At 37.9% G+C, this 23,036-nt stretch overlaps 1 protein-coding gene across 1 annotated transcript; it reads left to right on the top strand.

The window, feature by feature from the left end:
• The first annotated feature begins 1,052 nt into the window (after positions 1-1,052).
• zic2b (zic family member 2 (odd-paired homolog, Drosophila) b) lies at positions 1,053-15,592 on the top strand. Its single transcript, XM_042502809.1, has 2 exons — positions 1,053-1,752; positions 11,685-15,592. Exons 1-2 carry the CDS (start codon positions 1,230-1,232, stop codon positions 12,314-12,316), a joined length of 1,155 nt encoding a protein of 384 aa, XP_042358743.1. The 5' UTR covers positions 1,053-1,229; the 3' UTR covers positions 12,317-15,592.
• The last annotated feature ends 7,444 nt before the right edge of the window (positions 15,593-23,036 follow it).

Raw genomic sequence — 23,036 nt, 5'->3', positions numbered from 1 at the left:
TTAATCGAATGTTCAGAGAATGTTTAAAAGATGTTTATAATTTCAGTTAATGTCCCTGTAAGGCTTAATGCTGACTGAGATGTAATGTTATTACTGCAACATTCTGAGGATGTTTTGGTGATGTTGAGAGGTAACAGATCATAGAATGTTCTTTTCATAAAACATTCCCACAATGTTACATGAGAACAAAGGAAGAATGTTTTCAAAGCAACATTCAAAACATGTTATTGAACCTGAGATTAGAGACCATTTTTAAAAGAAAATGTAATGTAATGTGATAGCCTATGTTAACAAAAAAAAAAAAAAAAAAAAACATTTTTAACGTGCTTGATGGTTATAGAGAATGTTACACCTACTTTCAGAAGAGCATTCTGGGAACTAAATGAAAACTTGCCACTGAAAATGTAATGTGATAGCCTATTTTAAAAAAATATATCATTTTAAACACATTCACAGAGAATGTTAGCAAGATTTTTAGAGGAATATTCTTGGAACTAAAAGAAAGTTTGCTAAAACATGTATTGGTTGCATTGTACCATTCTCAGAACATTTTCAAAGTATCATTCAAAAACATGTTATTGAAACCTGAGATTACAGACCATTTTTTGTGAAATTGTAATGTAATGTGATAGCCTGTGTTTAAAAAACCAACCAAACAAAAAAAACCCAACATTTTTAACATTTTTGATGGTTATAGAAATGTTAGCCAGACTTTAAGCGGAACATTATTTGAACTAAAAGAAAGCTTGCTAAAACAGTACTAAAACATGTATTGATTGATTGTTGATTGTACCTTTTTCAGAGCGCTTTTGGAACCAAAAATTGATAAAAGGGGTATCACCGAAGGGGCATTTTTTTACTCAGGTTTTGTGTGCCATAACTTTGTGAGTCTGTTGGTTAAAAAATGAGAAAGGCAATGAAGAAAGAAGCGAGTGAGGAAAGGAGACAAGGACGCCCCGCTGCAGTGTTGGATCGCGGCCTGCTGTATTTCTTCGACTCCGTTCACCTCCATTCACACAGTAAATAAAAGCATGGAGGCTGTGACTCTCGGGATCTAACACCGAGCAGCGGGGGGTAAAGACACTGCCGCATGCGCGCTCCCTTTCACCAAAACACACAGGAAGGAAGCGGGACGGCGGAGAACGCTTTGCCAGTTGGATTGAACTCGTTTTCCGCGGCGGAGAGGACCGTAGTTGGAGAGAGGAGCGGGGCAGCCCGCCGCGCCGAGCATGAAGCGGACGGCTGGAGTGGCCAGGCACAATGGCCTCGTCTCTCCGCTGGGGAACAACAACTCCGGGGCTTCGAGCATCGTCTCCCCACCGCCGCCGAGAGCCACCGGTGTCTCCGCTTGTGCCGACAGCGGTGCCGGCGGTGGGATGGACGGCCTGCTGGATTTCTCCAAAGGCCCCGTCGTCAAAACCGAGCTGGTGTGTAAATGGATTGACCGAACTTCTTCGAGACAGAGGCTTGGGCGGACGGCGACATCCGTCTGCGACCAAACTTTCAGCTCCATGCACGAGCTGGTGGACCACGTCACCACCGAGCATGTAGCAGCGGGGCTCGAGACCCTCAGTCATGTCTGCATGTGGGACGAGTGTATGCGCGGCGGGAAGGCGTTCAAAGCCAAATACAAACTCATCAACCACATTCGCGTGCACACCGGGGAGAAGCCTTTTTCCTGCGCATTTCCCAACTGCGGCAAGATGTTCGCACGCTCCGAGAACCTCAAGATCCACACACGCACGCACACTGGTAGGGTTTCATGATTGTGTGAATTCACACACAGCTGTGATCCACTCATTATGGGGTGTACGTTGGTGACAGGGCAGCAGGATCCTCACTGAGAGGGGAATAAAGAGGTTAATAGAGATTGTTCCCAGTCTGCTAGGAATCCCCTCCATGTTTACGTAGGCTCAGTTCAGTACCATGCTCACATCCGGCCTTCGCTGCTCCCTTGTCTCCTAGAGGAGGAATCACGGGTCCAAGCTGCAGCTCAGGAGTCATGCAAGGTGACAGGAAGCAGGACAAAGCAGCTGGATGGGGAGAGAGAGGGGGGAAAGGACGAGTGCACAGTCAGATCGATTCGATGTGCAGAACAGACACGAGTGTGTTGAGACATGCACGTGGCTGTAGATATTTAAATACCCAGACTGCATAAAAACACAGTGAGGCAATCCCATCTGCCTGTTTTATGGCAACGCGTGCACTCCAAAGTAAACTCAGATGCAAGTTGTTTAAAAGTGACACCACATTTATGTCCACGAGACAGAGCTGCTGTCTACTTAGGCACCCTTTATCAAAGGTTCATAAGCTGTAATGGATTTTTTAATGGTTAATTAATAATTTACTAATGATCTATATATCAATTGTAGTCCAGTTTTAACACTCTTGGGTTGCCAGGTTGTGTAAGTTCATAGTTTTAGAAGATGGTGTGAGGAAAGAGAGTGCTGGTGATCTGCAACATCGCTCCCAGAATAGACCTCAACAATGTATTTATAGTGATGATATGCTGAGTATCCAAAACTCTAAAGCAGGGTTCCCTCAGTCATGTAAAACCTGAAAAAGTCATGGTATTAGTGAAAAATCATCAAAAGTGTTGGAAAGTATTATTATTATTACTATTATAGATATTAATAACTATAATATTTATAGCAGCCTTGACATTGGTGGATTAAACTGCTATCATAGTAGATAGGAATGGTTGTCAGAACTTTGAAAATAGAGATTTCAGGTCTATATTGTAGGCCTAGCCCATATTTTTATAGGCTATTTTAAAAAATATTTTTTCTGCAGCTTAATTTTTTAAGTAATGAAAATAATAATAATAATAATAATAATAATAATAATAGCCGGAGAGTAAACTGCTATCAAAGCAGATGGGAATGATTGTCAAAACTATGAAAATAAGACTTCAGGTCTGTATTGTAGGCCTAGCCTACATTTTCAGAGGCTTTCTTTCTTAAATTTGTACTGTAGATTTCTTTTTCTCTCTTTCTTACAAAAAGAAATATCATGGAATTTTTAAAAATCATCAAAAGATTTGGAAAATAATAATAATAATAATAATGATAATAGCCATGAAATTAGTGAGTAAACTGTTATCATAGCAGATAGGAGTGATTGTCAGAACTATGAAAATAAGACTTCAGGTCTATATTGTAGGCCTAGCCTGTATTTTTATAGGCTATAAAAAAAATCTTTAATTTTTGTTATATTTTCTTTTTTTAAAGTTATGAATATAATAACAATAATAATAGAACTAGCTGGCGAGTAAACCACTATCATAGTAGATGATTGTCAAAACTATGAAAATAAAGACTTCGGGTCTATATTGTAGGCCTAGCCTATATTTTTATCGGCTTTTTTTTCTTGTACTGTAATTTTCTTTTTCTCTCTTCTTGAAAAAAAAGAAAAATCATTGAAAGATTTGGAAATAATAATAATATTAATAATAATAATGATAGTAATAATAATAATAATAGTACTAATGGTAGTAATAGCCATGAAGTTGGTGAGTAAACTGTTATCATAACAGATGACAAATGATTGTCAGAACTATGAAACTAAGACTTTAGGTCTATTTTAGGCCTAGCCTTTATTTTTATAGGCATTTTTAAAAAATATTTTTTCTGTAAATTTTCTTATTCTTTCTTTTTTTAAGTTATGAATATAACAACAACAATAATAATAATAGCTGGAGAGTAAACTGCTAGATGGGAATGATTGTCAGAACTATGAAAATAAAGATTTCAGGTATATTTTGTAGGCCTAGCCTATATTTTTTATAGGCTTTATTTTATTTGTACCGTAATTTTATTATTATCTCTCTTTTAAAAAAATCATTGAAAGATTTGGAAAAATTATAATGTTAATAACATTAATAACAATAACAGTAATCATAATAATAGCCATGAAATTGTAAATTGTTATCATAGCAGATAGGACTGATTATCAAAACTATGAAAATAAGCCTTCAGGTCTATATTGTAGGACTAGTCTATATTTTTTATAGTCTATATTTTCATATTTCTACCGCAAGTGTCTTTTTATTTCTTTTTTTGAAAAAAAAAAGTTGTGAAATTAGTTGCCATGAAATTAGTATATATAACCTTTATTTAACCAGATAAAAACCCATTGAGATCAGAATCTCTTTTACAAGGGTGACCTGGCCTACTGAGTAAACTGCTATCATAGCAGATGGGAATGATCTTTAAAACTATGATAATAAGACTTCAGGTCTATATTGCAGGCTTAGCCTATAATTTTTATAGACTTTATTTTATTTGTATGGAAATTTTATTTTTGTCTCTTTCTTTAAAAAAAAAAAAAAAAAAAGAAAAGTCATGGAATTTGTAATAATCGTTGAAAGATATGGAAAATGATGATGTTAATAACAATAATAACAATAACAGTGATAATAATAATAGCCATGAAAGTAACTGAGTAAACTGTTATCATAACAGATGGGAATGATCTTTACAATTATGATATTAAGACTTCAGGTCTATGTTGCAGGCTTAGCCTATATTTTTTATAGACTATTTAATTAATATTATTTAGTGAAATTCAATGAAAGTTTTTGAAAAATTATGGAATTTGGAATTTTTCTTCCATTAATAACCTTCAAAAATAGCAAGTTTATTATCTGAAGCCATCGACCTAACGTAGCACTGATATACGTTGATATGTGTTTTGTTAACGTACGTTTCTTCATTTTGTCCTGGCATTCTGTCTCTCCATCCTTACATGCCAGCGATTATAGATTGATTCTGATATGTCTGAAAAATCCTGGGCTAAAAGAGCAACATCTTTTTGTATTATGGGTTCTTGAAAAGTCATGGAAAAGTTCTAAAATTTTGTCAATGAAAATTTGTGGGCACCCTGCTCAGGTTAACCACACAAAAACTGTGAATTAGCAACCTAACTGAGACTTAATGAATTATTTAAAGAACCCAACTGACCTAATTAACAAAAACTGACTGTAGCTGCTGGCTTATTAGAAAGTGAGAAACCTGATGAATTAAAACTCTGTCTAAAATGACAAAGCAAGTGCAGTGATGGAGGGGTTTAAAAATCAGCCGTGAGGATTTTCCACAACTTGTCAACCCAGAAGTTGTTCTTTTTTAATATGTTAAAGCAAATCTATAAAACAATATGAAATTGTGGTACAGTTACAATTTGAGCCCATTGTAAAGGCTGTCATGTTAGAGAGTGGTACTGTTTAGACTCATTTATATAGGTAATAATAATTTTAAAAAAGACTATTAGAAATACTTTTAAACAGGATAATGTACCTTTCAACAGCACCATCAAACTGCAGCCTCCCAAAATGACCATAAAGTTGATTCAGGTCCTCAATGAAAACAAAAGACAAAAGCTTAACAGTAGAACCTTCATGCAGGGAGGATTACTGAAGAGCTGTTCAGTTAGACTGCAAAGCATTACATTAAATGGAACTAAGAAACTGCCAGTGGAGTGTATGTTAAGGTAAACATATGAGATGTATGCACAAAAAGCTTAATATTTTATGAAACTTTTTTTTTTATAATTACTGTATTATTTTAAAAACAGACAAACAATCCCTATTATACCAACATCATACAGTGACCATTAGAATTAATCCAATGTAGATCCAGAGTGCAAGAATCCTACAGTGTTTATACACTTTACGATTGTACCCAGAGATAACCACACACTCACATAAATGTGATTTGAGATTATAAATGAGAAATTATCTTTACATTGAAATATGTAGAAATACTCCAGTTAAAGTTAAAGTGAAGCAACCAATGAACACCTAGAGAGAAAGAAGGAAAAATAAATTAAACAAGTTAAGTATAATTAAAACTAGAGCCTGACCAATATGGGATTTTTGAGACAGATACGGATTTTATAGTGGAAAAATTCACAATTACTTATATGGTGACTGATATAGTGAATTTTTGAGCTGGAATGAAAATAGATAATTTCTATGTGGATTGTGCACCGATTTTGCACCAATATGACTATGCAAAAATACTCAGAAGGCTGCTTTCTTAAACAAACAACTTTTATTTAACAATTTACTAATTGAACATTACCCACAAAAATAAAGAATAAATAAAAATAAAATAAACTTTAGTACTGTGTGTGTTCAGCATCAGTCTTCAATGAGCATTCAAATAAAGAATATAAAAATAAAATACACATCAGTACTGTATGCTATTTGCTGACCATTTGAATAAAGAATAAATACAATAAAATAAATAGGTAATTAAACATCAGTACTGTTCAGTATCATTCAGTTGCTGAACATTTCTAAACCACCTAAGCATCATTTTCTGCATCACGTGGTCTGTAAAAATAGTTTTCTTATTGGCTCATATCGGAAAAAATCTACGCCGAAGCTGATATGCTCTTATATGTCTGTGAGAGGCTCATATTGGCCCATAAAATCGGTTGACTTATAAATTGGTTGGGCTTTAATTAAAACAATAAGAAAAAAAATGATAAAGACCAGAGAGCTCAGATTTTGCCCCGTAAATGTTCTCTGTAATGTATGCAGATTGGCTTGATTTCTTTGATTTGAACACGAGGAAAAGGCAAAGAGCAACAAAAAAGAAATGACACAAAAAAAGTGGCAAGAAATTAGTACTACCAAATGAAGTAGAAGAAAATGATCTGAAAATAATTCTGAAAACAAAACAACAACAAAACAGGCAAAAACATTTCTGAAACGTTGCACAAACGACACAACTCTGCAAGTTGAGTATCATCGAAATTTCCCAATTTCACACTCGTGATTACGACTTTGAAGGGCCGTTCATGTGCTCAGAACTGGTAAATCCAATACATATGATATTCCTGAGGAGCACTCATCTATCAGCTGTAGCAGGCAAACAAACTTTTAACTCTAAAGCGTGCCGGGCCAGTATACTAACATTAATAACAATGCTACTCTATAACACCATTTTTCTATTAATTCACGTAGTAAATATCAATCTTTGGTCACATGTAAAGTGTAATATGGTATTAATGTTACCTGCTGTCTATGTAGAGTGACCTAGATTAAATATAAAAGTACAAGATATAAAAAACAGAATAATATATTAACAATATATGTAAACAGGAAACAGCTATCAACCTCTTGATTAAATGCTCTTAGCATTAAATTGAAAACCATCCTCTTTGTTCCCACTTTATGGCCTCAGAGCTCATAAACACAACAAAGTCAGAGGAAAGACTTCCCAACTCGGAAACTACGACTTTCTGACGTCACATGAATGCAGCATATGAGGAAAACGCAATAAACCAGGTGTCAGTACCAACAAAGCATCTCACAGATGGAGAGAAAGTGCTAATGGTTTAGCCCTCTGCTAACCTTAGCTAAAGGCTAAGTGCTGCGGTGAATTCAAGCTCATGTTTTACATACTTAGCCAGAGCCTCGAATCGCAGTTTGTCAGCTTTACAGGAGCAGACACTCAGCGAGTGGCTGAAGATGAACAGTGATGGGGGTTTGCAGGTCTCTTGTAAATGTATTTAACCCTTTAAAACCTGAGCAAATTGGTTAATTTCAGAAACATTGGAAAAAGAAAACAAACAACATAACAAACCATGGCCCAAAAGTTAGCAATACATTTGGAAAGTTACGAGAACATTTCCTGAAAATATGACAATAAAAAAAAAACAGTAAAGAAGAAAAATTAACAGAAAGTGGCCTGTAAACATGCATTTATTTTATAAGTTTGTTTTTTTTTTAGTAACATGATTTTAATGATAAAATTATAAATAAAGTTTCTAATTATAAATAAATTTCCCTATTTTTTTTAGAAGATTTTCTCATGATCCTAATCCTTGTGGGGTGTAACTGTCTTGTGACATTCTTACAGTACAGTATTTTTATGTTACATTTTACATTTTTACATTTTCTTACAATTTGTAGGATGTTACTCATGAAGTTGGTCATTGCCTTTTCTTTCCCATGTTATTAAAAAGAAAATTTGCTCAGGTTTCAAAGGGTCAAATAGCCTGTGAGAAGCATTTGAAGACAGCACAAGAAAACTGATGTTGATCCAGGTTTCAAAGGGTTAAGAGAGAGCCAGAGAGCAGCATACTCTGCTCCTGTTTGTAATCCCTCTCCCCTTCATTTTTTGCTTTTTGGGAAGCCAGATACAGATACTTCTCGGGTATGAAAAAGCTGTTTGGGCAAATGTATGGGTAAATTGTTACTTACACTGTATTTACTGCCACAGGACAGCTTTACTGCTAACCTTTGTGCTCTGATCGCAACACCTCTCTGCTCTGAGCGCAGCCGTCCACTGTCACTCTCAGGTGCTCAGCCACACTCTCACGCTGCTCTAATAATATCACAATCCTTTGCAGATAAAATAGATAAAAAGACGGTCGCTTCATGGTACGTGATCTGTCGTTTCTACACTTCCCGTTTAATATGTTCTGATAACGCTGCATAGTGTTACAAGAGACGGGGAGTCTGCTTCTCACGTGCATGAAGTTGAATGCAAATCACGGGCGTGCAGTGCGACTCATCGCCTCTGGCAACTCGCAGAAAACTATTACACTAACCATTGTCAATCTAAATTGAAGATAGATTTATTAAATTGCTTATTTCTTGCCTGAAATGCATTCTGGTGAACTGTTTTTGTTTAGTTTCAAAACAAGTCACCATGTTGGTCTGTTTTAAAATCGAGTGAAAGTGGCGCACCAATCAAGAATTCGATGCTGCAGAGCTGCGAGCCCTCGCGTTCAGCTGCAGCAGCAGGGTTTTTATTTATGTAAAGCATTTTCAAATTCTGCTGTTTTTTTTCTCTTTTTTTCAGAAAACTGTCTACCCCAGCTTTAACTGAGGCCGTCACACATTGCCATATTCCACCCCATGTTACATCATAGCAGTGATATTCTAAAAAGAAATCATTTTTGAAAACCTTTTTATATGCTGTCTTGTATGCAGCTCTCCTTTGTTGCCCTTAGTATTGTTTATATTATATAACTATATCTCCTTTTATAGCTTTTTTTCTTTTTAGATACACTCCCTTTTTTGTTATAGCTTCAGAATAGCACCCCCAATTTCTAAAATGAATTCCATTTCACTCTTTTTTTGTTTTTCAGTGACTTGCCGTTGAGTTTTAAAACGCAATTATACTAATGATGTCATATATATTCCTCTGTAAACAATTAACAACAAAGACAATATAATATAATCGTCATGATGAATACAGTCGCAAGCTGCGATTCTGGGTTTAAACCTGTTATGGTCACCAGAGAAGAAGCAAGTAGTTCTAATGTCCTAAAATTAAAACTGTAAGCAGCAGTGAGGAGGTTTCACAAAGCTGAAAAAAGTCTCTCTAGTGAGCACCAAGAAAGAGAAGGATCAATCACATATTGGTTATATTTCAGTATTTCTTTTACCTGTATTGTAAATATGTACTGTAATTAGGCAACTTTTGTGTGTTCTGTAATTGTCAGATCTTAATGTCATTTGTAAGAAGAAGCTTTAGAAAACTAATTGTGTATTCTTAAAATATTCAAAATATGTTCACCATAATTCATCCAAAAACAAATTGTTGTGACCAATGGACAGCAAGTGTTTTTTTTTGAACAATGCATATAATATAAACCTAAAAATAAAAGCTTTTGTTAGCTACACTCAATGATGGAAAAAACCAACAGTCCTCTCTGGAGAAGTTAGTGCACTTGACTGTAATTTCTGAAGTACACACTTGCATCAATAACACACTCAAAGTTCTGTTATTTGCACCCCTTTATTTGATGTCAACAAAGCTTGGAGTGTGTGTTCAGGACAAAGTGCTGGATGTCTCCTGTAAGTTTATTCAGGACTGCTCAAAGAAAACTTGAGTTATGAGCCAATATGTGATAGACCATGCCCAGATTTCACCAATCAGTATGAAACTTCAGATTTTGGACAACACGTTGCATGAGCACCAAAGTGGGTGAAATGCCATCCACCAGGTTCAGAGGTACAGATCATTGACATTGGTGTTCCCAATGAGTCAGGCTCAAAACGCTTTGGAAAGCCAACAATCAATAAGGATATCAAGATTTATGATTGGACGAGTGGTCAATGAGTTATGTCGACCTTCTGTCCAAGCCCCGCTATATGCAGTATTTTTAATTGACCAATCCATGATTTTCAAGTTATTTTTCCCAGTTATATTAAATTAATTAACCTGTTGTATACATTTGATACAGCCAATAATCCAAAAAGTAGATGACATTTTTAGAAAGCTTATGCAAATTACAAACAAAAAAAAAAGCCACATCATAGCGGCCTTTATTGTCCAAGAAGCTTTCTTATAAAGTAAATTGAGTTGGATATGGTTGTCAGATTTTAATTCAGTTGGACTCGCAGTGTGGGTGTGCCAGCCTTTTCAAAGTTTCTGCTTTTGTCTGTTAATCACAGTGTGACCATCAGGCCAATTGGGGTCATATTTCTATTATTTGCTGATCATTTCCAGTGAGGGGGTAAAGTATCGTGTTTGTAGCTTGTTCCAGCTCACAGCAAATTGAGCAATAGCATAAGATAGCAAATAACTCGAAATTTCACGCCCATTTCCTCTAGAAAATGCGTGTGAATGTTGACAGCTAAAACACATTGATAAAGCAATACTGGAAAACCTGGAAATGTGTGAAATGTAAACTGGCAGAATTGGAAACTGAACTGAAATGAATTAACCAAAAATCTAAGAGCTGAAATACAGATTTCCAAAAAATAATTTAGCAATAATTGTTTTATGTACTACTTACGTACATGGCATCCACTATTACATATCTCCAAATTGCTTGAAAATGTGGCAAACCCCCTTCTCCGCTCTTATTTTCTCCCTACTTTTACATTATTAATAAGTCTAGCTATCACCTCTTGCAAGGTATACCACTGTGTTTATGTTGGAACATGAAACGGTTCTTCATCCATAAGAATATTCCAATATAATCTCTTCATGAACACTCAGTGTGGTTCTCAAAGTGGAGTGCATTTTCTTTCAGTCCCATTCAGTACATCATATTGTTCAATCAGACAGCAATGTCACATTTGTAATTTGGGATTTTTTTATATTTAAAAAGTTGCAATGTACATTAATCAACATTTAAACAAATCTAAATACACCCAAGGTAGCTGGGGAGGTAACTTCCATCGGTAGTCCTTTGCTCTATGTTAAGAGGCATCCTAAAATAATAATACAAATATATACAGTATGTACAGTGGTTAAGACATTTGGCATTAAGATAAAAAGGCACACAATGTAGTTAGACATGTATAGGTCAAGAATATACAACACAATTTAACAATATGAGTGGATAAAATTCAAATAGCAGATGACTGACTTTACTTGGAATATCAACACTGTAAACCCCTTTGCTCTAAAACTGATATCTGAATAGTATTACAGTTCCATGGGTACGATACATTTACAGACAAAAAATTTCAAGAATCCATGAAATTTCCTTTTAGTCTGCTCCCTCCCAAACACTGTCACCTGAACACAGCCCCACATTAAATGAATAAAAGTTTCTTTCGGCTCAACACACACACACCAAGGCAAGCTGTACCCAGTGGCATTAAACAAATAGCAGATGTATGTATGGGAACAAAGTTTGCGTCCTTTCAACTGTACAATTGGGGCCCATTCCATAGTGTGATAATGCTAAGTGTGATGTTTGTGTTGCAGGTGAGAAGCCATTCCAGTGCGAGTTTTGCGAACGCCGCTTTGCCAACAGCAGCGACCGGAAGAAGCACTCGCAGGTCCACACGGCCTCAAAGCCCTACGACTGCAAGGCCCTGGGCTGCACCAAGTCCTACACCCACCCCAGCTCCCTGCGCAAACACATGAAGGTTCACGTCAAGTCGTCACCTACCTCTGAACCCCAGGACGTGTATGACTCCATCGCTCATCAACTCCAACAACCTCATCAGGCTCTCCTCGAGCCCCTCGACCTTAAAATTAACCGCCTCTCTCCGACACTTGCCAATAAAAACACTCATTTTCCTCTTCTGTCCAATCACGAATTGGATATCAGCTCAGCCAGCAAAGTTGACCATAAGCTGCTGCTGCGGAGTTCGTCTCCAATGGCAATGCCTCTGGATCTCTCTCTGTCAGGCTTGAAGAATCAGCTGGCCCAGAAGCAGCAGAGTGGTAGGACCCCGCGGAGGAGCCAGCGCTCAGTCAACCCAGCCTTACCTCAGTTATCTAACATTAAGGAGTGGTATGTCTGTACCAGGAGTACGGCGCCACACTTTCCTCTACTTCACCCAGACCACATCAAATCAGAACCTAGCGATGACGAGGAGTATGTCACGTAGGATGGAGGGACTGGTGAATTTGGACTTGAAGAACATATATTGTCAGACCCAGGTCAGGCCAGAGGATGCTCTGTGGAATCATAGTTGCTGTAAATTTCCAGAACCAGCACTTGTATGGTTCAGTGGCCCTTCTAAGATGGAGTTGGCTGTCTCAGATGGAGACTTTTTTTTACTCTGTCTCTAATTGAAAACTTGGCGATCATCACTATCTGTGGACCAATGGCTCAGTGTTGCCAGAGGGGACAAGACGAATTCCATCGTTATGGTTATCAAACAAAATGTTTGACAAAAAAACTGTTGTCCAATCAGTGTTAGCTAGCTAACCTGAACTAACATGGGGGATGACATTGTACAAATGGACCAGGGGATGTTGGGTACTGCTCTGCTTGCTGTTAAAGAATATGAAGAGAGTGTGTGTACGTGATGACCTCTCTAGGAAGACAGATTATTGACCAATTTATCTAAGAGCTCCACCTAGATAAAGCAATTTCAAGGGCTACATTGACACTTATGGAAAGTGGTTAATGTTAACCTGAGCTCACGATAGCACTGTACACATGGTAACACAGCAGGTCCAAAAATGGCAGGCACACAGGGTGAAGGTGAGTGTGTGTCTCTTCTAGCCTCAGTATGTTTTAAATAAATTAGTTTGTATGTCAGATAGTTGAAAAATTATTGGATGCAGCTGATTGTTAGCCTGGTAACACCACCCTCAACTCATGAGCTCAGCATTCTGTTATGCTGTCTGTATCAGTCTGGACTTGCTGCCGCCCCCAAATGCTTTCACTGGACGGGATTACTCACTTTGACAGATGAACTCCTTCAGCCAGTATCCTGTGGCTATTGCTTTTCCTGAAATTAGCCCTAGCCTCTACAACACAAACACATACATTGTTAAGTTAGATATTAACAGTAGATCTAAAAGTACAATGAACGTGTCAGCGTGTATGTTGTTGATAACAGTGCTCATGAGGTTTTCAGCCTATTTCAGCCTGTTTTCATTCAGCAACCAGCTGCCTCTGCACAGCCGAATACCAGCTTGTTGTATGTCTGAAGAATTTTTAACACCCATCTGCATACCATCTCGGTAGCGAAACATCAATGATGGATGTTGGATTTGTTTCAGGGAGCATCCAGTTGACAAACCATTGACACAGAGTCCGTTGACAAATAAAGCTTTTGCCAAATCCAGTCGGAAGAACAGCAAAACATGTGAATGCATACTCTTGTTGTTGTTTAATTGCAGTTATTGACTGTTTCTGTGTTTCCTCTACTAATGCTAAAGTTAGCGCTTGTTCCTTCGGAGGCCACCATTACCAGCTGCTTTTACACAGAGATGGAGCTATACGGCCGCAACAAAGTCCCCCCTTTATATCGCCCCTGCACTTTTACACAGAACCAACCGATGGTGGCATCAGTCTACCCCTCTGTGTGATTATACAATGCATCACGGCAGCCTGCAATAAATGGAGGCATGACACAAAAATATTTGAGAATCCACCTCTAGCTTGACATAAAACATATGCGTTGGCTGCGCTTTCTAAACAATAACAAAGGCATAACACGTCAATCACAATCATTTACTGTCTCAGTTATATGTCAGCTGATCTCGATCTCTGCTCAGAGGGTAAGGAGCTCTCAAATCTCATTGTTTTCCCAGTTCGTGGACATACACGGACACAAAAAGTGACCAGAAGCTATGCTAACGGCTACTTTTTAAATGTCCTGTGGTGGGTCGCAGGCATTAACATGTCATCAAAACATTACACCCTTGTCGCCCATGGTCAAGTCTTCCCGGCTTTACATTTTATACAGACCTTGTTTCAGGGATGTTGTTACCTCCGGTCGCAGCTGAGAGGCGAGAACCACTCTGTCCCCCCTTTCCACGATCGGACGTTATGTACAGAACAGCGGGGCGGCATAATGGCGTGATATTCCCACCTTGAACAGACAGTGTAAATGTGGCTACTGTTTTGCAAGCAGTGGCCTTTATGTTACGTCATCAACTACAACAAAGTCCCTGATTGGCTGCTTAGATTGTCAACTATGGTGTGGATCCCAGATTGGTCCAGATTGGCCCCGATTGGATATTAAGTTCTGGAAAGTGTTTTGGGTGTCAGCAAGTCCAGACTGATACAGGGAGCGAAACAGAATGTTGAGCTCACGTCATCGGGGGGGTCGTACCAGGCTAGCTGACTATGCTGTTGGAAAGGGGGTTTCTGATGCTGTTAGGTGATTCGACAAGCTTTATTTGAAGCAAACTGAGGCCTTTACTAACAAACCATTGGTAGTAACTTGTTCAAAAGTGTTTTATGTGTTTACAGTCTAATCCAACACAGTAGCCAGCAGTGAAGCTGCAGTCTGAAGACAGTGGGACTGATCCTTCTTTGTACTGATCATCAAGTGTCTCCTTAACCTCTTCAACTCTATGGACCTTTCAGTGGGTTAATCGCCTGCATCTGTTTACACTCCATGTACAATTAAGTCAAGACCCCAAGGTTTCCAAAATTACCATATATGTCATACACATATTCCTTTAACATGAAAATGTGTATTAAACGATACACACGACATCTTGTATTTTCCCTTTGATCAAATGGTGCAGCCATTAAACAGTGGCAAGTGGAAACAAACTGAATGTATTGTGTAAGATTTTGGTACAGCTTTGAAAAATGTCGCATTTATGTCTGAAGTTAAGAATGCATTGAGAACACAAGAAGTGAGTCATAGCAGTGTACATTATCCACCCACAAGTAGGTAATTTCAAGCTGGATTTGAACATGGGATGCAACAAAGCCTACCTGAGGAAGATTGTTTGTCGTACAGGTTTAAATGCTAATCAAAAGAAAATTATAGTCTGTTGCAACCTAGGTTGTACAACCCAAGTAAACCTTCAGTTTTCTCATATAAACTCTGGACAATATCCAGATGTACCTTTAACATGTAGCGCACAACACGAGATTGTCCGTGACGTGTCTGAAACGTTCTCACCTACTGAAAATACTCTATTTCATTTAGATGAAGGGTGGCACCCAGAGCGGGCAGGATGCAGGATGCGATGCGAAAAGTATGCTGCAGAAATTGCAGTGTTTTGTTTATGTAGATGGTTCATAATTTAGTCATAAAAAATCCAATTCGTGTACAAACAACCAAGTGACGTAATTTCTGTTGCCATTCCTTAAATTTGTCTGACAATTTCGCCCTTACAGAAAGAAGTTCTTGAATCTTGTCGTCTCTCTGGTTAGACATTCCTGTTAGAGTATTTGAATAAATGACCCATCGTCTTCACCCTCGGATGTTTTGTTCTTCCGGTTTTGCGCATGTATAATGAACGAATCATCATCAGCATGCCCATTCGCTCACTGGGAATTCTACATAGACATATAGGCTCAGTTGAGCGTTACACAGAACTGTACTTGGGAACTGGTAAAATAATTTAGTATGTCGTCCAACTGATTTGGACATTTGTGTTGTCACGTACAGCTCCTCTGTGTGATGACTAAATAAGTTCAGGGTTGCAGTGCATGTGTTAAAATGGCGTGAAGGTGAGCACATCTGAAATGCACAGGAGAACCGGGTGCACAACTACAGTAAGTACAGAGGGTCAAAGTTTAAGCAGGAAGTGCGTCTGTGAAATGCAAGCCTCCAGGAAGTGTGCCAGGCTCTGAAGCAAATTTTAAATATTGACAAAATTGGAAATACATTGTTCGGGTACGTCACATGATGCCCAAGGGCCTATTTTTGTGAGCATCAAAACCCCATGCGAAATGACTCATTTCACCATCTGGATTTAAGCCATCCAGCTTGATAATACTTGGAAAGTCTAAAAGAGCCACATGGGTATTGTTTTTTTGGCTGCCATTCAAGCTAGCGAAGCACTAAACTGGAAGTCAGTCACTCTGCCAGTGGAAGTTACTTGCTCGGGCACACTCGGCTGTGCTCGGCTGCCAGAAGTCTCTAGTGTACAAGCCTAATGGGCCCAGTAGAGATCTGGGAGATCTGGGTACTTCCATACTGCAAAAATCGAGTTTTATTTCCTTTATGTGCTACTGAGCAGCTCTCACAGGAATGAACAGGGCCCTGCCTCTGCGCTGTATCCAGATCTTCTTAATACATCCATGGTAAAGTGTGATGGACGGTCATAAGGGATAGTTTGGAAAATAATTTGAACGTTCACCTTTGTTTTCTTTTCCAAGTAAGTTCAGCTCACATGGGGGTTTGTTTAAATCCTTTCTTGTCACCTTGTTCCCAAGCTAGCAAATTGTTGTTTCCTCATACGAACTCCAGAAGAATTAGATCCGGACGGCTGCCCTTTCACTCATGTAGCACACAAGAAGAGATACTCCTGGTTAGATGCATTCTTACCTGATAAAAAATAGGTTTAGGTGAGGGATGCAGAAGGCAGGACATGACGCAAAATGTACACTGTGAAAATCAGTGTTCTATTTACATACCAGAGTTTTTTGCCGTTCCTTGAATTTTTTGATGATTTTGGCATTAGTCCTTACTGAGGTGCTGAGGCAAAGGTTCTCTAATATCATTATTTCTCCTGTTAGATATTTTCGTTGGCATCTTTTGTGAATGACCCATCGTAACCCTTTAGAAGTTTGTAGTCTTTAACATGCCAACTCTTCACATACAGGCTCATTTAGACATAACAGACTTTGGAGCTGTTAGGGTACAGTCCATTTACTGTCCAATCCAACAGAATCGAACATTTGTATTCACACATACAGCTCCATTGGGTAATGTCTTGGTAAATTCAGGATTGCAGTGTGACGGGGGGTTTAAGTGTGCACATTGACATCACTGAAAGGAATGGTGGACAAAACCACAAATAACCGTGGAATTTTCCTTTAAATGGTGTGAGTGACTTTAGAAATTTGAGTCTCAATTTCATTCAGGTTTACTAACAGCAAAACTATTGAGCTAGTAATCAATCTGGAAGTTAGGATTGGAGAGGGTACGTGGATATATATAAATGCAGAACAGAATTAAAAAGAAGTGAATAATATTAAAATATTACGAGTATGAGTACCCAGTTTATTAAGTTTGTATTATTCACAAGAATGTCACGGTGAAACCATGATTCGCACTGTCACCTTAGCTAAAGGTCCTGGACTTAAATCCCCCCTGCTGGGGCCTCTCTGTGTTGAGTTTACATGTTCTGTGCGTGTCTTTGTGTTTTTTTTTCTTCCAGCCTAGCACACACAGGTCTGATGAATTGCAAACTTTGAATTATTTGTAGTTGTAAATGTAAGTGTGAATGGTTGTCAGTCCATATTTGTTAGCCCTATGCTAGACTGGTAACCAATGCCTCTCACACAATGTAAACTGGGGTAGACTTCAGCTGTCTGTGACCCTGCACACGATAAGCTGCTACAGATAATGGATAGACGGTTATCCGTGGCATGCAACCGCAACTGAGAGCAATTAATGTGTTATTTAGGGTTAGGCAGGTAGGTCTAGGGGTTAAAAAAGGGTTAGAAAGTAAAGTACGTTAAAGCCTCTTAGAATCTCTCAGCTATTGATAACAAGTAACTGGTGTGTGAATGAAATCAGATTGCCGCTTTGATATTTTTTATCACGGTCTCTGGGTTTGTTTATGTCTTGACCTATAGAGTGATTAACTCATTAAAACCTGGATTGACGTCAGCTTTCCCGTGCTGCGATCAGACACCTCTCACAAGCTTTTAAATCTTTAAACCCAAAGCACATTGGTGTGACTTCTGTCAAAAGCGGAACTTGCAGGGCGTCGGTGGCTGAGTGGATAAAGCAGGCACCCCATTAATGAACACAGTGTCCTTGCTACAGCGGCCTCGGGTTGGACTCCCGCTCAAGGCCCTTTGCTGCATGTCGTCCCCACTCTCTCTCCCCCTTTCACGCTATAGATCTGTCCTCTCTAATAAAGGCTAAAATGCCCAAAAAAAAAATCTTAAAAAAAAAAAAAATGTAACTTGCCTTGAAATGTTTTACGAATTGCTAAAAACTGTTAAAGACAAGAAAATGGCCTTTTAATTATTATAATTATTATTTAATGCTGGGTCAACGAAAAAATAACAAATAAATGAGGAAAAAAATCAAGAAAACAATATTTCTAATTATTTTAATTAGATATTTAAAATAGGTTACAAAAATGAAAATAATTATTTATTTATTTATTTTTGTTTTATTTTATCACTTTTCAAGTCATTTCTTGTTTTTGTTCTTTTACTTTTTTGTGCTAAATTAAGGAAATTTTCTTGTAGATTTTAATTAATTTTTAAACAAATGTTTAAGTAATTTCTTCCCTTTTTTCCATGGTTTTTTGAGAAATCACGTAAATTTGCTCAGGGTTAAATTTGCCATATACTCAATAATTTTACCTCATAATGGGGCCAACATATCAAAGCTAAGAATCACTGAGTAGCACATCTTTGTGCTCTTTCTCTACAGTTTTTTTGAGTAAGGCTGGTCGACGCTGTATCACCTCAGATATCAGGTCCAGTTCAGGCACCCACTGAACCTCTTCAAAAAAAAAATTCATTAATTTAATGTAGCAGATAAAATGTAAGACGCAGTCAGCTACAATGAACTTAAGTCAAACAATCTTATCTTGTCCTCTTTATAATCCCAACTCTCCGATTTAGCAACACTAAGTTACAATTATGTGAGTAAATATGTGAATAAGAAATTGAATTAAAGCCAACCAACCTTCAGTTTCATGCTGCTGCTATTAACTAATGTTTGTGTTTTGAGTTAATACTCCGTTGTATCTTGAGTTGTGTAAATGGCACTCTGGAAACAGGTGAAGCTCACTGGGCTTCAAAAGCAAAAGGTTAAAGTTATTAAGGCCACATTAAGATGAAGAGGCCCTACTAAAAACTAAAAAGTCTTCTCTTTGTGTTTAAAAAAAAATATCTGTGTTCATATGATAACATTGTGAGAACAATCCTCGTGTACACGGATCCTCAAAAACAACCGAAAACGCTGTAGTATTCACGCCAGGCCAGTAGCTGGCGGTGTAACTTTGCAGGGACACACCACAGAAGAACACCACATGTGTGTGCAAAGTGCAGCCATGATGTCGCTGTTCTCACAGGGGTGGTATTTCAGAAGTTTGTGTTTTCAAGCCCCAAAACATGCCATTGTTGTGTGAGCAAAAGGCCAAATCGCAACAAAAGTTTAACATTACATGCAAGAACCATTGCTGTGTAAACAGGTGAAGAGGTCAAGAGACTTGGTGCAAATCAGAACAACTGGAAGGATTCATGTCCAGTGTGCCTGAGGAGCACTGAGCCACCTGAGCATGACAGCCAACCCACTGAAAATACTTTCCAACTGTATTATACAATCTGCGACTGCTCGTACTTACAGGCTTGCTGGAGGCTGATCACAGCTAAATTTTAGTTCGAAGCGGGGAACACCCTGGACAGGTCATCAGATTATCACAAGGATGAAACAGAAGACCCTTCCCCACTGGACAAAAACCTGTTAACATCCACTTTATTTAGTGGAAAAGGTTAAAATCTGCATTAATTCTTGGGAAGGATGTCTCTGCATTAGAAATGTTTACCAGCTTCAGCTCTGATGGGCTCTGTTTAGCAGTGATGTAAATATGACACCTGGTGAGATGCAATGGCCAAAAAATACTGTCTGTCTTTTGCCTAAACAGAATTCGAAAATACTTCAAAATTATTTATCACAGAATTTAAGAGACTGAATAAATAACAGATTTTTTTTTTAAAGAGGAAATAACCACTTTAACATTTTGACTGGCCTCCATGCTGTTTTCTACTGTTTACTCACCTGTTTTCTGGCACATCAAATGGGACACACTAACACAAAAACAAAAAAACAGACAGACATACTTGTCTACAGCAGAGCTGTGTGTATGACTCTGATCTACTAAAAGAGGGAAAGCAGTCTCGACTATTTTAGCAGGTTTTCTGACATTTAAAAAACAGGCATATACACCCAAATTTCAGTGGGAAAAAGGCATTAGAGACACACAACCATTCATGCTCACATTTACACCTGGGCAATTTAGAGTCATCAGTTAACCTCACCTGCGTGTCTTTGGGCTGTAGGAGGAAAAGCCAAAAAACCCAAACTCCACACATAAGGACCCATGTAGCCCCTTACCTTTAACAAAAAAAGGATAAGAACCCCATAGCCACCTTACTGTCTCTTCTGGAGCTTTCAGCTGCATTTACGCTGATTAAGACCATGAGATGTTCTGGGAAAAGCTAGCAAGTGGCCCATGAAATAAGACTTATTTTGTCATTCTACTGCACCACCAGTGAACTGTTGAGGTAATAACAATTAGGCTTGCTAGACAAATGCTTTCCTCAAGTCAAATTGAATTTATTCATATCCAGGTGCTAGGTTTAATGGCTGATTAATGTCAGGGATGAATCAGGTGTTTACTGCCTGCTCAGACTGTTTCTTGTAAAGTTAACATTGACTGATACCCATTTTTCACTAAGGATGCATCTTCAATGTGCACTTGCCAACACAGAACAAATGCATGTGAGATAATTTTTAACATGTGTCCATTTGTTTCACACTTTGAAATCTGAGTAAATTGGCTTGATTTCTTTCAAAAACATAGGAAAAATGCAATGAGCAATGAAAGAAGAAATTACTTAAAAATTAGCAAGAAATTAGTAAAAAGTACAGGAAAATCTGAAAATTAGGTTTAAATAAAAGAAAGAAAATAAAGTTTAAAAAACTTCCTGCAATAGGTGGTTAAACATTTATAATAATTCTGTGGCATCATTTTAAATATTTAATTTAGATAATTATGAATATAGGGGGCCCTTCTGTGTGGAGTTTGTATGTTCTCCCTGTGTCTGCGTAGGTTCTCTCCGGGGTCTCCGGCTTCCTCCCACAGTCCAAAGACATGCAGGTCAGGTTGATTGGTAACTCCAAATTGCCCTTAGGTGACTGTGAGCGTGAAAGGTTGTCTGTCTATGTGTGTCGGCCCTGTGATAGTCTTGCGACCTGTCCAGGGTGTACCCCGCTTTCTGCCCAATGACAGATGGGATTGGCTCCAACCCCTCTCCGACCCTTGCGAGGACAAAGCAGTTACGGGAAATGAATGAATGAATGAATGAATATAATTTCCCTAGCTTTTTTCCCCCTTTTTACCCCTAGATATTTTCCCTAGCTTTTTAAAACGAATTCCCTAAATCTACTAATTTCTTGCAATTCCTGGAACATTCCTTATCCAGTTGCGTTGCCATTTTCACATGTTTTTGAGTGTTCAAGGATTGAAATTCTTGTGAAAGGTGTTGGAGAGCTGCACAAGAAAAGTGATGTCAATCCACGTTTCAAAGGTTTATCAAGACATGAGACACCAGTCGGGCAAAGTGTTTCATAAACTAGCAGTGAGTTTTTGGAAGAGTGTCATGCATTTTGGTGTCAGACTCATAATGAAAAGGACTGACTTTATCCTTGAATTAAAAGACAGTTACAAACTTATTCAAGAGTTAGTATGTATTTTCACAAGTATATTCATTTATTGTTGTTTTTTAAAGTTATTGTTAAAAATGCGTTGTAGCCCACATTACTGGTTAGAGGCACTATAAAGTTTCATAAAGGTTACTTATGCACAGAGAGTAAAGTTGCATTTGTCCATGCAGGTCCACTGGTTTACAGCATGTCACATGCAGTCCTCACAGAGCAATACACAAGATCTATAATGAATTTGTCATTGATTTTTTTTTCTCATGCACATGAACGAGTAATTTATTAAATAAACCATTTAATTATTCATTACTTACTGTTAGTCTTTTATATCTAGCAGTTAGACGACATAAACTGTGTACATCCGCTTCTTTATGTCTATCCTTGTCCAGGCCTCTAGCCAGGACTTTAGAAATAAGTTGTTTATTTTTCTATTTTTTGGTGAATATGAATGTTTCTTGTTAATTTTGTGGCTAAATATCTTATTTATAAAAATGTAAAGGTCACAAAAAATTAAAAAAGCAAGTACAGGAACTGTTGTATTTTGTTACCACAGAAAATGCTGTTTATCTACAAAGAAAAAGGGTCCTCAGCCACAGAGTCCGCTATCTCGACACAGTAGCCCAGAATTGAGAAACCAAACACTTGAAGGTCGAATTATTGTTAGTCTGACAAAAACAGGACTTTTAAAATATAAATGTAAATATATTAGTCGGCTGCGGTTGCGGCTGTGCTGCTAAGTTTAGAAATGGAACCAGAGGGTGTTAAGACAAATTGGTGGAGGTTAAATATATCTCTGTTTCAGGACCCAGAATTTAATAAGTTGATAGATGGGGAACTTGATAATTTCTATCAGGTAAACATTGGGTCAGCAGATAAAATTGGGACAGTCTGGGAGGCCTCTAAGGCTTATATAAGGAGGAAAGTTATAACCTACTCCAGTAAAAAAAAAAGAGAGCGCAAATGCAAAGGGTTAAAAATCTTGAATCACAGCTCAAAGTATAAGAGAAAAAACTGTCTGAGAAGCATACTGATCCAATATTGATTGATTGCGATTTAAAGTTTCAAATTATTGACATATACAACAAGAAAGCTAAATACGCACTATTTAGACCAAAAAGCAATTTCTATGAAAGCGGGGAAAAATCAGGGAAACTTTTGGCAAGACAGTTACATAGGAGGGAAGCTAGCTATATCATTCCTGCTGTCACAAATGAGAAAGGGGAATTGCTGACAAAAACAAATAATATTAACAAGGTATTTGTACATT

This window comes from Plectropomus leopardus, chromosome 15 (genome assembly GCF_008729295.1).
Source record: "Plectropomus leopardus isolate mb chromosome 15, YSFRI_Pleo_2.0, whole genome shotgun sequence".
Classification (NCBI taxonomy): Eukaryota; Metazoa; Chordata; class Actinopteri; order Perciformes; family Serranidae; genus Plectropomus; species Plectropomus leopardus.
Note: the sequence above shows the minus strand (reverse complement) of the source record. Positions and strands in the feature narration are given on the sequence as shown.